General features: G+C 39.7%; 2 protein-coding genes across 13 annotated transcripts in view; both read left to right on the forward strand.

The window, feature by feature from the left end:
* Positions 1-9,551, forward strand: part of cux2b (cut-like homeobox 2b) — a 239,360-nt gene extending 229,809 nt beyond the window's left edge. For both annotated transcript variants that reach the window (XM_067414458.1, XM_067414459.1), the window contains exons 20-22: positions 1,469-1,657; positions 3,233-3,509; positions 4,886-9,551. In XM_067414458.1, coding sequence (XP_067270559.1) covers positions 1,469-1,657; positions 3,233-3,509; positions 4,886-5,597 — 1,178 coding nt within the window. In that variant the 3' untranslated portion in view covers positions 5,598-9,551. The remainder of the gene's footprint in view (positions 1-1,468; positions 1,658-3,232; positions 3,510-4,885) is intronic.
* Positions 9,552-13,460: 3,909 nt separating this feature from the next.
* The window catches only part of mtmr3 (myotubularin related protein 3), a 40,233-nt gene continuing 36,770 nt past the window's right edge, over positions 13,461-16,923 (forward strand). For all 11 annotated transcript variants that reach the window (XR_010897601.1, XR_010897602.1, XR_010897603.1 and 8 more), the window contains exon 1: positions 13,461-13,616. The gene's annotated coding sequence lies outside the window, so the exon portion shown is untranslated. The remainder of the gene's footprint in view (positions 13,617-16,923) is intronic.

The following is a 16,923-nucleotide window of genomic DNA, read 5'->3' on the forward strand; positions in this document are numbered from 1 at the left end:
GTACTTTATTTATTTTAAAAATGTTTTTCATCCATTCATTGAAACAGACACTTTGAAACTGATTCATGTCGAACTTACAAGAATTATAAGGCGTGAATGAGCTGCACAATTCTGCATAAATTGACATTCACATTTTTTTTTGTTTCAAACAGAAATCACGATTCTTCAAATGAACAACTAAACAAAATAACATGTAGTTCAGGAGGTTCTGACAAAATGTTAAATGCTGCAGTCAATTTAAGAATATTTAATAATTTGAATGAGTAATTTAACTTCACGTTTTCACTAGTTTTTTTGTGTGTGTGTGTTTTTTACAAATCTTGAATTAAAGGTGGGGTAAGTGCTATCTGGTAACCATTGTTGGTATTTCAAATCACCAAAACAAACACGCCCCTACCCCCAAAAGGGTCTCGCCACTATTTTGATAGCGCCGCCCCACACATACGTAACCCAGAGGCATCAACGGCTACGGCAGAATCTCTGTGTATCTAATCCAGGTCCAATATTCAATGAAAAAGTCATCCCTTCTATCACAAAAGCACAAACCGTTCTTGTAAACAACTCGATAGTACACGAGCACGACAGTCCAACTAACGAACATTACAATTATGACAAGATTAGAGATATAGCGATCAAACTGTTCTCATGAACAACTCTATAGAACCCAAGCACGACAGTCCAGCTAACGACATATTACAGTTATGACAAGATTAGAGTTATATAGATCATGAAAAGAGGAAACAAACATATATTAGGAGTATAGTATCTTACTTGTCGGAGACATTGTGTGAACTGATGCTTGAAGCACACAGTGAGGAGATTTAGATGCTCCATGCGGTGTGGAAATGAACGGGTCTTTATCATCGCTGAAGTGAGACACAATACGATCGCAAATGGACAAACAAGCGAACCTGACACATGAGCATAGTGAAGCAGCATAGGCTAGTTCTCGGCTAATGTCTGTCATGTGTGACTCGTGTGTTTTGAATAATGACGTGAGCGCTCTTCTCACCATCAATAGTAGACACGCCCCTTACCTGCTGATTGGCTACAAGTTTGTTATTCCACTCTGCCCGTGTCCTTTTTCTAAAACGGTTTTGAAATAACACTTATCCCACCTTTAATGATTCAATTACATACATTTTTTAACAGCCACTTGTCGCTCGCTACCTTGTGGTGAAATGATGCAACTGATACAATCGCTGTTTGACATTATCTTCAAAAGGTCATTAGTCTATTTTGATGGCATTGATGTTTAAATCTGAACTATAAACTTTTATCCCAGTACACTTCTGTAATAATATGAGTTATTGTAGGACAGAAATAACGCAGATCTGAATGTTCGCTGTGGTCGTACTTATAAAAGCTGAACGTTGTCATTTAGGAATAAGATATCGTGGGGGTTTGGATCAAGATCGTGCAGCTCTAGACTGTAGCCAGATCAGTAACCATATATGTGTTTATGCAGGTCAGCGTCTGTTTGGAGAGAGTATTCTGGGATTGACCCAGGGTTCAGTGTCTGACCTGCTGTCCAGACCGAAGCCCTGGCATAAGCTCAGTCTGAAGGGTCGAGAGCCGTTCGTCCGCATGCAGCTGTGGCTCAACGACCCGCACAACGTGGACAAACTCAGAGACGTCAAGAAAATGGAGAAGAAAGGTAGAAAAACGAACACCTATTCAGTTCTTCAGTGATTCTGCATCAGTTTACAGTCATTTCACTCGCTGTGTTTGAAATCACCCACTATTATTCCCTACATTCCTCCACTAATATAGTCCTCTTAAGGGGTGAAGAACACCAGTGAGTGAATTTGGACACAGAGTGCGGTGCTTGTGCATAGTTTGGGCTTGCTGTTTAATAATCATTCGAAACTTAGCAGACTGGCAGATCCAGTAGTAATAAAAATTATCTTGAACTCTGTCATGGATACTAGCATTTATAAACCTAAATTAAACAACTTAACAATCAATTAAAAAGATATGTAAACCTGTATGATATTACAATAAATCAGCAGTTTGGTGGATGGACGGAGGGATGCATAGATGGATGGATAGATGGATGGATGGATGGATGGATGGATGGATGGATGGATGATTGGGTGGATGATTGGATGGATGGATGGATGGATGGATGGATGGATGGATGGATGGATGGATGGATGGATGGATGGATGATTGGATGGATGGATGGATGGATGGATGGATGGATGATTGGATGGATGATTGGGTGGATGATTGGATGGATGGACGGAGGGATGCATAGATGGATGGATAGATGGATGGATGGATGGATGGATGGATGATTGGGTGGATGATTGGATGGATGGATGGATGGATGGATGGATGGATGGATGGATGGATGGATGGATGGATGATTGGATGGATGGATGGATGGATGGATGGATGGATGATTGGATGGATGGATGGATGGATGGATGGATGGATGGATGGATGGATGGATGGATGGATGATTGGATGGATGGATGGGTGGATGGATGGATGATTGGGTGGATGATTGGATGGATGGATGGATGGATGGATGGATGGATGGATGGATGGATGGATGATTGGATGGATGGATGGATGGATGGATGGATGGATGGATGGATGGATGGATGGATGATTGGATGGATGGATGGATGGATGATTGGATGGATGGATGGATGGATGGATGGATGGATGGATGGATGGATGGATGGATGGATGGATGGATGATTGGATGGATGGATGGATGATTGGATGGATGGATGGATGATTGGGTGAATGATTGGAGGGATAGATGGATGATTGGGTGGATGATTGGAGGGATAGATTTTGCTTTATTTTGCTTCTTAAGTAAATGTATCTTAAATTAAGCATTTTTAGATATTTAAAAAAAGCAAGACATAAATACTAAGCCATTGCATGATACACTTACTGTAAAGATGCAGTTGATCATAACTTGCATATTCACATGCCGTAAAGTCAACTAACTGCTTAAATACAAAAGTCTTAAATTCTCTCTCTCTCTCTCTCTCTCTCTCTCTCTCTCTCTCTCTCTCTCTCTCTCTCTCTCTCCCTCTCTCTTTCCCTCTCTCCCTCTCTCTCTCTCTCTCTCTCTCCCCCCTCCCTCTCTCTCTCTCCCCCTCCCCCTCCCTCTCTCCCCCTCCCCCTCCCTCTCTCTCCCTCCCCCTCCCTCCCTCTCTCTCTCTCTCTCTCTCTCTCTCTCTCTCTCTCTCTCTCTCTCTCTCTCTAGCGTATCTGAAGAGGCGATACGGTCTGCTGAGTCCCGGCTCAGACAGCGACTCCCCCGGCGCTCACTCTGACTGCATCAGTCCGGGTCTGACCCCGCTGGAGTTCTGCCCATTCAGCCAAGCCAAGAAACCTCGAGTGGTGCTGGCGGCGGAGGAGAAGGAGGCTCTGAGGAAGGCGTATCTCCAGGAGCCGTACCCCTCACAGCACACCATCGAGATGCTGGCCGGACAACTCAACCTCAAAACCAACACCGTCATCAACTGGTTCCACAACTACAGGTCCGAAGCTGACGTTTTTTGCTACTTAAAAAGCCAGCAAAAAGAGGTGTCAAAGCGGTGCCCAAACTATTTCCAGCTTTAAATGAAGGTTTGGCTCCATCTGCTGGACATTTGAGGAGTTAGTTAGTTAGGAGAGATTTTTTTCAGTGATATCTTCATAATTTTACCTTTTGTTCCCCCTAACAGAGCTCACTGTAAGATGCAGTATCCCACAATGCAAACTTCTTGAATATATACAGTACTATTTTTTATGTTTTTAAAAGACGTCTTTTCTGCTCATCATTTAAATATAATGATGCATTTAAAAGTTAATGACCAAACGTGTGATTACAAAAGTTCACAATGCTGCTGCAGGTAAAATATAATGTGGATAGCACTGAATAAATATCTTTTTGTCAGGTTAAATCCTAATAAATGATAACTCAAACCCCTTTATCTAAACCTCTCAACTGTCTGACTCGCACATCCGTCATGTTTGTAGTTTTTTTTAAACACTTTTTATCCCTGTTTGTAGTTCTAATCGAAATCACGTCAAACTAGCAATGGGTTGTGGGCAATATCAGCCGTCAGAGTGTGAATCGATCTGTACTTCGCATTCTGATCGGAAATAGTAAACCATCCGGGTATCTTTTGGAATACTCTTTTCAACATTGATGTTTTTTTCAACATTTTTCAACCATGATTTGGGACATACAAATTCTATTTTCGAATACTATTTAGTATGGATAGTATGTGAATTGGGACGCAGGGACAGTCTCTAATATTGTTAACATAATCAAACTCTCCTAACACACAAACAAACTCTCTCAAAACACAAGATCTCTGAGGAGAGGGAGTGATGACATGCATTTAAAGTACTGTGGACCAATCAGGACATAGCATGCCAGAGGAAAGGTAAATCAAACATGAGATCTCCTTCTCAACTCACATCTTTCTCCTAGACAGAAATGAGATCAAGTGAACATCAAATTGAGACATAAGGCTAAGTCTCCTGCTTCTCACATGTTTCTCCTGAGACAAAAAATGACATTTTCTCATGTTTGTCTCCTCTAAAGTTTCATAAGAGATCTCTGTAATATTACTCACTGTGCTCTGAGAAAAAAGTCAGAATTGTGACTTTACAACTTGCAATTGTGAGTATATCTCAGAATTGTGACTTTATATCTCGCAATTCTGACTTTAAAACTCGCAATCGTGAGAAAAAAAATCTGAATTACTCTTTTTAATTTTTTAATTTAGTGGTGGAAACGGGCTTCCATACCGATTAAATCATCTGACAAACGAAATAAAAATAAAAACAAAAGGCAGCAAACTTCACATTCACACAGCAAACTTGGTTTTGTTCTGAGCTTGTTTTACCATCATCTTCTCAACAGGTCCCGTATGCGGCGAGAGGTCCTGATGGAGGGTCTCCAGGACAACGACACGGACGCCGAACACAACAACTACTCCCCCCTGGCATCCCACAGCCCCGCGTCCGACCGCGACGACAGGAAGGGCGTCCGCAGCCGGCCTCTCGGATCCGTCCCCCGACGCTTCTCCGTCAAACAGGAGGCTAACGAGCCGGATGAAGACGAGGAGCTGCGTCTAAAGCAGGTTAAGTGCTTCTCCGTGGGTGTCCAGTTCTCCCAGCTGAAAAGCGACCCGGGCTTGAGGGACGAGGAGCCGGGCCGCAGTCAGAGTCTGCTCGCCGACGGTCCGCAGAGGAACAGTGTGGCGGCGGCACACGAGGGCGAGGAGCTGGAGAAGTCGCCCGAGGATCCCGTCAGCTTCAAAGCTTCGTCCGAACCGTCCCGCAGCAGCCTGGAGGTGTCGCTCAACTCGCCCTCCGCCGCGTCCTCGCCCGGCCTCATGATGTCCGTGTCCCCCGTCCCGTCCTCCTCCGCACCCATCTCTCCATCGCTGCCCAGCCTCCCGGCCCCGAGCCATCATCCGCCGACCAACTACGGCCTGGAGTCGCCGTCGCTCAACTCCAAACTCAACAAAAGCACTCAGAGACGCAACGAGAAGATGGCCAACCTCAACAACATCATCCATCGGCTGGAGCGAGCCGCCAACCGCGAGGAGACGCTGGAGTGGGAGTTCTAGAGGGTCACGCTCTATAAGAAGATCGTTCGGAGAAAAAAAATCTGTCCGGCAGATATTTATAAACACGTTTTAGGTATTTTGATAAAGTAACTTTGAATTCTACGTCACAGCACTTGCTGGTGTTGTTTTAAACAGCGAAGGAGAGAAAGCGCAGCGGTGTCATGAAATGCACACTGACGTCTTGTAGATTGCCACTGGGTGAGATTATTCAAATAAAAGACCTCTGTCTTAAGCCATCAAAAAGCACTACTTATTTAAAAAAAAAAAAAAAAAACACGAGAGAAAAACAATGACCAAATTTGCTAATTTTTGAATAGCAATTTTTCAACTTTTGTCTGTAAGACGGGACACGAAGTCAAGTGACATGAGCTTCACCTTGACCGAGGGATAGTCCTAAAAGACTCTAAATAGTGAACATTGCATATGTATTTAGTTTCTTGGTGACATGTTTTGGAATTTTTGTTATACAAGCGTACAACGTGTGATTGTGTGTGTTGTAGAAATCGTCTGCAATAGCCTTCTCTGAACAAGATGTAGCATGGAACATAATTTACCCTCTATTTCCTCTCTAGATAGTAACCTGTGATATACTTGAGCGATACTATAAAAAGAGAAAAAAACGGCAAAAAACAAGAAAAAAGGAAATGTACAAAAAAAAGTCGGTACGACGGTAGGTGTCATTTTTTTTACTTTTTTAATTTTTGGGTTGGATACTTTGAGGTTTTACACCAGGGCTCACAGTTCGCACACACACACACACATTGCTTTTCTTACTCTGTATTTTTGTTTTCCTTCTACCACAAATATCTAAACTCTTAAAATACAAATATATTAACTTGAGAATCAAAATGACTTGAGTTTGTGCTTAAAACAAGAGGAAATATCAGTCAGTGAGCTTAGAAAATAATAGAACATTTCTCTTTGAATGACATTTATTTCTTTATGAAAGCTTCTTTCCACCATGGAACTAAAAATAATGAAGTTAACTGCAACTTTTTATCTCTCAATTCTGATTTTTTTTTGACAATTGCAATTTATGGGCGCTATCATACACCCGGCGCAATGTGACAAAGTGTTAGTTTCAGCTCGACACAGTTATCATTTTCACATCCAGCGCCACATTGTTTTAATATCAAATGCGCTCGCGCCATCTGTTCGGCCATGGTCTGAAAACCAGGTGTGTTCAGGTGCGTTTTTGGAGCTTTGCTATTTTGAGGAACTGAAAACGACTGCGACATTGACCAACAAAAACCTGCTCTAAAGTCAACAGTGCAGTGTTTTTTGAGTTATTTAAAGGGTGTGTTAGTAATATGCGCATATAGGCGGTGCACAACACGCGTACACTCTGCTTGTTACACACACAGGGACGCGCAGCAGCACACATACGTTTTAAATATTAAAAATAAAAGGATTTCTCGGTGGTGAAGCGTTTAGTCTTTCCGCTCAAATAGTAAATCCTCGATGGTGCGACTGCAGCTGGCTTTTAAAGGGAATGGGAGATGAGACTCTGATTGGTTTATTGCACGTTACACCCAAAACACACCCATGACTCATTAAGAGACGATGGACAACCCTTTTAGACCATGTGCCGGGCGCACCAAACACTTTTTCCGTCGTTAAACTAATAAAAGTGGATTCGGACACACCATAAATGCACCTGCGCCATGCGCTTCAGACCATGTGCTCATTAAAATAAAAGGCCCTTAATCTCAAAATACTAAGAAAAAAGTCAGAATAGCAAGATAAAAAGATTCTTTTTATTCCATTAAACTCACTTAATTTCGATGATTTAAAAACGTAATATCTCCAGTCATTTTGCTTCTCAAGTAAATGTATCTTGATTTAAGAATGTTTGTATTTGTTGTGAAAAACAAGACAAAAATATGGAGTAAGAAAAGCATTTTTTGCAGTACACATCCTCAATAATTCATCACACACTGTCCCGACGAGCTGGTCTCACATAAACACAAACGGGCCAGTGCACTTCCTGTAACCTCTAATGTGTCAAACATACCTTTCCGCCCAGAGGTTTAGATATAAGTGTAAGATACGTTTCTGAAAAGCCTCAAAGACCACCGACGGAGAGACTGGGATGGGGTTTTCACGGGGATTTGTTAGCATGCATGTGTTTTAAACTGATCGTGATCCAGTCGCGGTCCCGGGTGGCGACTTGTTTTAGTCATTCTTCATCCGTCTGTGTTTCCTCCCGCATGAGAGTCGTGGGTCTCTGCAAACTTCCTCCTCCTACACGAGGGCACAGAGGGACGGGAGTGTCCTTCTGTCACTTCCTGGGGAGAATCTAACTTTACGTTCAGGTCATTTTATAATTAAGACATTTTAGCAGGGAGTTTAAAATAAATGCACTTCAACTCAAATTACGACTGGACATCGGACGAGAATCTGTTTTCCGTGCGCTTTGATTGTGTGTATTTATCATCTCGTTCTCATTTGCTGTATTCTAGTGATTTTGATACTTATTTCCAGGTGCTCTTTCTACTGCAGGAGATTCAAATTAAATTCATTAATAATTATAATTATTCAAAGGCCGGAAACACTCTTCTCAAGTATGCATATACAGCTTTGAATGCAAGTATGCAGACATGCCTAAATGTGCTGTAAGTGAGATTTTTCACTTAATTTTATTATAGCACACACTAAATTTAGTGAGTACCTGACAGATATTACAGAAATGGGTGTCTTGAGAAATCACACCTTGTTTCTGTGACAAAGCGAAACTCGGTAGACGATAAAATGGAGTCAGGGGACAGGCTCGCGTGATTGTTAGCCAATCAAATGCTCTCTGCCTGCCAATCCTCTTCAGGTTGTATTAAAAAAGAGAGCCTAAAAGGGATAGTTCACACCAAAAATGAAGATAGTCATCATTTACTCACCCTCATGTTGTTCCAAACCTGTATGAGTTTCTTTCTTGAACACAAAAGAAGATATTTAGAAGAATGCGGGTAACCAAAAGGTGATGGGCCCCATTGACTTCAATAGTATTTTTTATCAATTGTTTGATTACCCATATTCTTCAAAATGTTCAGCAGAAGAAAGAAACTCATACAAGTTTGGAACAACATAAGGGTGACTAAATGATGACAGAATCTTCCTTTTTAATGTGAACTATCCCTTTAAGTGTCTTGGCATCATCAAAATGCCTGAAATCACATAAAGTTCTGGAAATGCTCAAGGGGGCAATAGAGTTCACAAGTCTGTGTTTCTCAATATTTTAAGACTCAAATGCCCCGCATTATCCAACACAAATTTAAAATATAAGCTAAGATATTCCTCAGTATTTCTGCTGTAATTATGACATAAATGATGCTTGTTTTTAATATTTTTTATAAACAGAAACTGGGTAACAAGCAAAGACAATAGTTATTGATGGGACGGGAATTTTTTTTTTTTACATTTTAAGTTATTAAATAATAAAAAATATTATTTAAACGCAAAATTCATAAAAAAGTGGGACAACGTATTGTATTAATTCGACAGAATTTTCCGTATTTACTTTTTAATAGGCTAAATATGAGAATTTTTCCGACCCCCTCGTTGAGAATCACAGTTAAACCGGCTGTGACATTCAGGTACCAGCTATAAACATCTAAACTTAACTCACTGTAACAAGTTATTATTGGTTTAACTTAAAAACACAAGGTAACTGTTTGCCTTAAAATTGTGTATTCATTGAAATTAAAAATTGGAGTTAATACAATGAAGCTCAAACTCAAAATATTATCTGAATCACATTCATTTTCTAAGTTCACTTGACAAAAGTTTAAAAGTTTTTTAACTTTTAAAGTTTTACTTTTAAAGTAAATATTTTATTAATTAGCTAAATTCCATTTAGCTGGATTGTTCAGTGAGATTGTCTTCTGCTATGATGGCCTAAACGATTCTAGTTGGCCTGGAAGAGTAAACTGGCACACTCTCAGAAAAAAAGGTACAAAGCTGTCAGTGGGGCAGTACCCTAAGGTACAAAAGCTATACGCTACCAATCTGTACACGCTTAAATGTACTAATCTGTACCTTTTGGCATTTGTACCTTAGGGTACTGCCCCACTGACAGCTTTGTTCCTTTTTTTACAGCAGTGCTGCTTTCCATCTTATTTTTAACGCAATACGTCCATTATACTGCTTGATTTCGCAAACTGGTATTTGATATCATATTATGTCATAATTATAAACACATGTTTTGTACAACACTTAGTTTGACTGTTTGTGCATGTGAAGTCTCACACATTCACAGTAAATAGCTTACTTCTGCATTGGAAAAAAAGGTGGTTAACAGCCCTTTCGGTCACACGTGTGTTCTGACACATTTGGCTTGTGCTGATAGAAACAATTGCATACTTGCGAAGAGTGTGTTTCGGGTCTAATACTGAATAATGCAGATGTTTGTGGACGAAACACTGAATGCATTTGAAGACCAAAGCAAAGCAAACACTCTTTCCCACAAACGACAGCCTGTTTGTTTTCTATCAGTTTGTGAACACTGAAACATGCAGCGCTTTAGACCTCGCAAACCTTGAAATCGCATAAAACATCCTCCTCACGTTGTGTTTGATCAATCCAGATGTTCTTCATTGGTGTGTTTTGCTGCTGTTGGTTGAAATACTGTTTTATTTATTTATTATATTATAGAACATTGACGCTCCTTTCCTACTGTATCATGTTTTATACTCGATATTTACAACTACACAAGAAAAATACACGCAGCACTTAGAAAAATGTGAAGAAAGTACAGCAATTATTCTGAATTTGTGTTCTTTGCCTTCATGTCTTGTTAGAAAACACTTGCACATGTGATAATAGTTCTGAGGGTTGGGTCTTAACACATATGTAAATATATATATAGATATTACACATTTACTGAGAAGGATATATCTTAGGTCCTTGACACTAGCGTGCTGATGATATTTAATAGAGTGTACAGTTATATTAACCAAACACATAGAGCCAGGGGTGGTCTGGCAAGCTTGCCCATCTTCTAGAAACTTCTCTCAGGGTAGACTTGCTTCTCTAAGCTTTACAAAACCTGTCAGGTCGCACCACCGGTCAACGTTTACTGTTCCTGTAACCGCCGTGAGCATTTCAGTTGACTGATCATGTGATTGGAAATAAGAATCTCATGTACTTCAATTCATACTCTTATTATTAATAACAAACCAACTTCTGAACAAACAGCTAAAAAAAAACTCATCTGAGGTCATGTGACTGACGCCGTCAGAGGCATCTTGTGCCGATTCAAATGAACCCTCAACGACTACTTGTTTTTTTCCTCTCATGTTATTGTTCATGTAATAAAAATTCCCTGTTGACAACAGATTTTATGACCCATCTAAACTGCTTTCATTTTCTGTATGTTTCGTTTGAACGTGTATTTTGCATGCCTTGTTTTATTTGCAAGGATCGGGAATGTTTGAGTGGGTTTTTTCCCCTGAGAAATCAGCACTTACACATAGTTTCACTTCCTGCGGGTTATAATGGATGATACTGTATTAGGCTCTTTCCACGAATACAGTACAATCAGACTTGGACTTCTTTTTGAGAGCCTGATTACAAAAGCAAAAGTCTCACCATTAAAAGCCATGTCCCAAGCACATAATTATGATGTTCTCATGTAGCCTAAATGACAGACTTGAGCTACACGTTGCACTTAACCGTATTTTCCTTTTTGAAGTGATTTCAATCATATTTCATACAATTAAAAACCATCATGTTGAACAGTGCGCATCTGAAGTTTCTCAGCTGAAGGAAATAATACATTATGAATCATGTTTAATATATCGTCTACAATTTCTTATTGTCGGTAGCATTAAAAGTGAACATATATCTGCCGATACCGATACGATGGCCGATATATATCATGCATCCTTACACAAAACAAAATCTTTTTTTGCATGAGAATCATCAGATAGGTAACAATTTATCATCGCATATACTGTAAATTTAACCAAGCATGGAAAATAAAATAAAAAACACATATGCGGCCTCGTCTCATCTCTAACGTCTTGACCTTCTCACGCAAAAAATGTCATCATTTTGACATTTGAAGGTCAACTAAGACCAACAATCATGTTTAGCTGTTGATTTTCCATCACTGTTATCACATGATTTGACACAATACATTTGTATTCATAGGTCCCATATTTTGATGCTGTGTTGCAAGACCTCATAACATAAATAGCTCATATAAAATGTAGTTTGAACTCCTGAGGATGATTATTAACATTTTATGAAGGTAAAGCACCTCCTTTCACCAACTATTTGCTGAAAAGGAAAAAGAAGGCTTCATTTTGTTAAGCATTTCTGGGACTGTTTTGTACAATACTTGTGGAAAGTGCCATTCCAGTATAATAAAATTAGTGGTCATCATGAATAACTCGGCCAAAACAAGATTACTTTAATATCTGTAGTGCTTGAGTGTGTTTGTATTTGAATTATCCCAGAGCCCTCGGAAACACTGGCTTTTTGTTTGTTTGAATATAAAAAACTAAACCGCCTCAAAGAAGAATTAAAAAACTGTCAGACTTGAAAATGAATTGTCAGTTCTGCTTATGATTTAATGTGTGTGTTTGAGGTTGTACTGTGTGTAAATGAGGCTCTGTGGTGAGTATGAGATTGAATTCGACACAAGCGGGAGGCAAAACTCTGTGTTTGGTTGTTCCTCTTTTGCGCAGAAAGACTGGGTATTTTTTTTTCCTCCTTCCAACGTTTGCGCACATTTCCCATGACCTTATGGCAGAGCACTTAAAGCTTTGGTTGATAAAGAGAGGACAAATAAATGTCAAATGTCATGTGTCTTTTAATCACATATGTACCAAGTCATTATTGAATACAGTACATCATTGTATAAACCTTTCTTGTCTGCGAGTGTTTTTTTCTACACCTCATACATACTGTAGTCATTTTCATGGTAAAAGGCTTTACATTGCCAAAGCATTGGTAAGTTTAAATTACAGACACATTTACAAACAATTCCAGTTGCATAAATAGAAAAAATCTTATACAGAGTGTTTATTTTGCAAATTGGCCGCCTTGTTGGCAGAGGCTATTTACATCACTCCCACTCCCTTTCCCCATCACATATCAAATTGGAAAGGCATTTATTTTTTAAATAAATATGAGGAAAATATGTAAAAAGTGGATTTAAAGTGCCTAACGGTTATTAAATAATGATGTGTTTATCAGGTAGGGGTAGGTTTAGGAAGGGTTTTATTGTCCCAATAAAGAGACATTTATTTAATATTTTCACTCAATGCGTTATTATTGCTGTTTTGTAAAATACTAAAATACAGATGTGCAAATAGTATCTATTATTTACACTTATTGCAAAGAAAATACTGCTATTTTTATGTGTAAATAGAATTTATCGGTATTTGCACTAGTGTAAATAGCCTATCTCTAAGAAAATACTGCTATTTTCACTTTGTGTGAATAGAATTTAGTCTTAGTGTAAATATAGCCGCTATAAATATTAAATGGCAGCAGCTTAATAGTATATTAAAATTGGTGCCAATAAACAGCAGGTTCTCCCTGTGACAAATTTAGTAGGTGTGCAGAAATTGACCCAAAAAAAACCTGGAAAATATTAACTGGGCTTTAAAAAAAGTTGCAACTAGCCCTTTAAAATCAACTTGTTTTCTTTAATTCACTTTCATATCGAATCAGTTTGATAAGCGGCGGTTTAAACATTCCCAACTAATTGTTTTTATGCCAAAGTCTCGTCTCCATTGTCTGTAATGATGTAATCATGTAAATTCCGTACATTCACTTCAAAGCTTGTTTGTTTACATACCCGCCCCTCCCCCATAGCTAGTTCGAACGTGCTGACGCAATCGGCGCCGTGACGTCCTGACGTCGGGGAGGCTGCGATGACGACGGGATTCCACAGTGGGACGGGCCGACTCTGCAAATGGCTACGAGGTGCAAATTGTCGATTTCTTCATCGTTAATCTCTTCTCCTGCGACTCGGAAGAAAGCGTACACCGCCTCTGCCTCGCAGGCTGCCCTCAGGTGAGTGATCTGTGTGGTTTTGGCCCGTGATCTGGGTGTTTTTCGCTGTGTTTCGAGGCCTTATCTGAGGGGTCCGCCCTCCGCTCGACAACAACAACAACAGACGCCGAAACGGGCCTCGGCTGAGGAGAAATTTCACAAATGCTTCACATGAGCAGCGAAACATCACTGCGGTTTAGAGGGGAGTGCTATTTAGGTGGTTTGGTATACATTTGACCGCTGGCAGGGGTAGAAATACGGCCTTTGAGCTCTGTTTTTGTCGGTTACTTCGCTCGCGCTCCAGTCAGTAAAACAGCCGCCGCGCCACTGACAGATCGAGCGCCTTACAACAGTTCACCATGGTAACCAGCTTTATGCAATTGGTATCGGTATAAAACAGCAAAGATTATCCAGAAAATTATATAAACCACTTACTGCAATAGTGAGGCTAAAACTATGGTTGCTATGCTATATTGACTATATTATAAAAACGAAGCATTATGCACCATATATTGCATTTTGTTTATGACAGTGGTGTTGCTGTTTTAACAATAACTGTCATGTTATCAGCATAATAACAGTTGTTACTCCAGTATATGTTCACTTTTTGGAGTAGATCCTATAATTATGACCTCACAGCTGGAACAATACCTGTCATAAATATGGTATTTTGTTGGAGACTATGATTGCATCATCGTGAAAATGATGCTTAATGTTTCACTGTAACATATTAATAACACTCATTTAATAATTGATTACGTCTCATTGAAGCCTTTAAAACATTTCTACTGTAGTTTTACTGTAGTAACAATAACTGCCATGGAGACCATAGTTTCCTGCAGAATGAATGGGACTTCTGCTTCAGGAACCTGACTGTTGCGCTCTACACCCAGTTAACACAGTTTTACTGCGGTAACTAAGGTATTTTTGAGGGAATCTGTGGTTATCTGGGTAATTTTCATCAAGTCCTGCTGTGGAGGGACATGTGTTGGGTTTGTTTGTGTTTCTGTCAGATCCGCGTGGTGCTGGTAGATGATCCTTCGGCTCTCCTGCTCTTGTTTTGGTGTTGGGTTTCTCATGTGTGGTCAATCTGAATCATGTTGTGACTTTGAGAATGAAATGCATCTGGTTAAAAGTCAACTCAACCTGCTGAATGAGCGAAAATGCATGACTACCAAACACAGCGGTAGATCAAACCTGAAATGATTGTGTGTGTGTGTGTGTGTGTGTGTGTGTGTGTGTGTGTGTGTGTGTGTGTGTGTGTGTGTGAGCGTGTTTGAGCAATCAATAGTAAACCAGAGTGACATGAGGGCGAGTGGTTGAGTTTATGAATGAACTCCAGCAATGTTGAGAGAGATAATGATAGACATCTGTTTCTGCTGTTTGTTTAGAGCACAGCGGACCCGCAAACAAAGCATTTGGACCATTACACCATCTGAAAATAATGGCACATGCTTCAGAAGCTTTCACTTTTCTTCATTCACTCTGTGTCTTTTGGTGATTTGTTGTCCTAGCAAAGGCTGATCGTTCCTCTAAGGCCAGTAAATGTGGCCCAAATTCGACTCATGACAGTGTGAACAGCACATACTACATCGAATCTTCTCTTTTCAATTCCGATTTGGGCTACTGCCATATGCAGGGTTTTGACGCTTAAGCTTTTCCAATCTAGCAAACACACTAGCAGATTTTGCCATACTAGTGTTATTTTATTTTTTGTTCAAGTCATGTTGTAAAGATCGTATTCACGAGTTGAACGGCACCACAAAGGCGTAAATGCCAGTGGGAAGTTCAGGATTTTCCTTAAGCCCTGATCTGTACGAGTTGGGGGCGTGTCAGTGAGAAACATGGCAGAATCAATGGATTTATTTTCTATAAGCAGAGTTAACAAACCATGCTGTATTTTTATGAAATTCATTAAAAGGAGGTACACCGCCATCTTTCTCTGACCAAAGAGATTTGAACACGCATGATGTCGTAATCATGACTTCTCACCTCGTAAACTTGAATGCACCATTAGTATCACTGAGATAATATATAGTTTTGCTTTCATTTTCATTTTAGTTATGTATTGGTAAATCGGTTTTGTCATTGTTTTTGTTAAAGCTACACTGTGTAACTTTTTTAGTTTATTCTTAGCTAAAAACACTTAGTTCTTTCAAAAATATATGTGCTCATTAATGTATATTCACTTCTTTCAAGTAATAAAGTATTCTCGTAAGTTTATAATATGCCATTGAAAATACATACGGGTGAGGGGTTCGAATGCCGGTCGCCATGTTGCCCCTCCATCTTGAAAGTACATTAGCCAAAGAGGGACATACCCGTAAATTCAAGCTTCGCCTTTCGCGTTTTAACACTCGATGGCACCGTGTTGAATGTGAAGAGGGGGATTGCCATGTTAATCTTGGACTAAATCGGCCACCGTAGGAGTTAAAACGAAATCAGAATTGAGAGGAACGGCAACTATTATTCGCTTGATGGTCATATACCTTTACACCGCTAGATGGGGGAAAATATCACACAGTGTAGCTTTAAAGTTAAACAGTGTTAAAATTTATTTACAGTTTAATTTCATGTAAATGGAAAAAAAAAAAATGTATAAAGACTTAAACTTTTCTTAATGTCCGGTAACTAGGGCTGGGTATCGAGTTTGAGTTTTTGATTTGACTTTTTAGGTACTGACCGATTTGCTTCGATACTATCAAGTATTGTAAAATGTCTTGTTGTTCGAAACCAAATTTCGATACCTAAGGGGTGAATCTCATCAACGTCAGTGAGCCAATAGGCATGCAGCGCGATTGGCTTTGGTGGAAATAACATTACTTTACGGCTTTTACAACTTACCAAGATGTAAAAGATCAAAAGTGTGGCTACATTTCACCAGGCTCGATGCCAAAAGCACGCAATGCAATATTCACGACTAGATAATTGCTATTAAGACGACAAGACGACAAATCTGAAGCCCTTGAACATGCACGGAATAAACTAACGAGCAGAAAGTTTCTCTGTATTGGCCAGGTCCTGGATCAGCAATCCCATCTCTTTACTACCTTTGTGCACCTTGAAAGTGGTAATAACGTTGCAGTCTATTTTGGGTCAGAACGGGTTTGGAACGACTTGAGGGTGAGAAATCAATGACAGAAATTTCATTTTTGGATGGATTAACCCTTTAATAAATTCCCTGACTTACTAAAAATAAACGCGTTATCACTTACTTTAATGTTTTCCTTGTTTACTTTTGTGTATGCGGGTCAGTTCAGGACCACTATCTTTCGACTGGTATCTGATATTAGCCACATTTAAAACAGAATAAATCAGCAGTGAGCAC

Source organism: Pseudorasbora parva, chromosome 13, assembly GCF_024679245.1.
Source record: "Pseudorasbora parva isolate DD20220531a chromosome 13, ASM2467924v1, whole genome shotgun sequence".
NCBI classification, from domain to species: domain Eukaryota; kingdom Metazoa; phylum Chordata; class Actinopteri; order Cypriniformes; family Gobionidae; genus Pseudorasbora; species Pseudorasbora parva.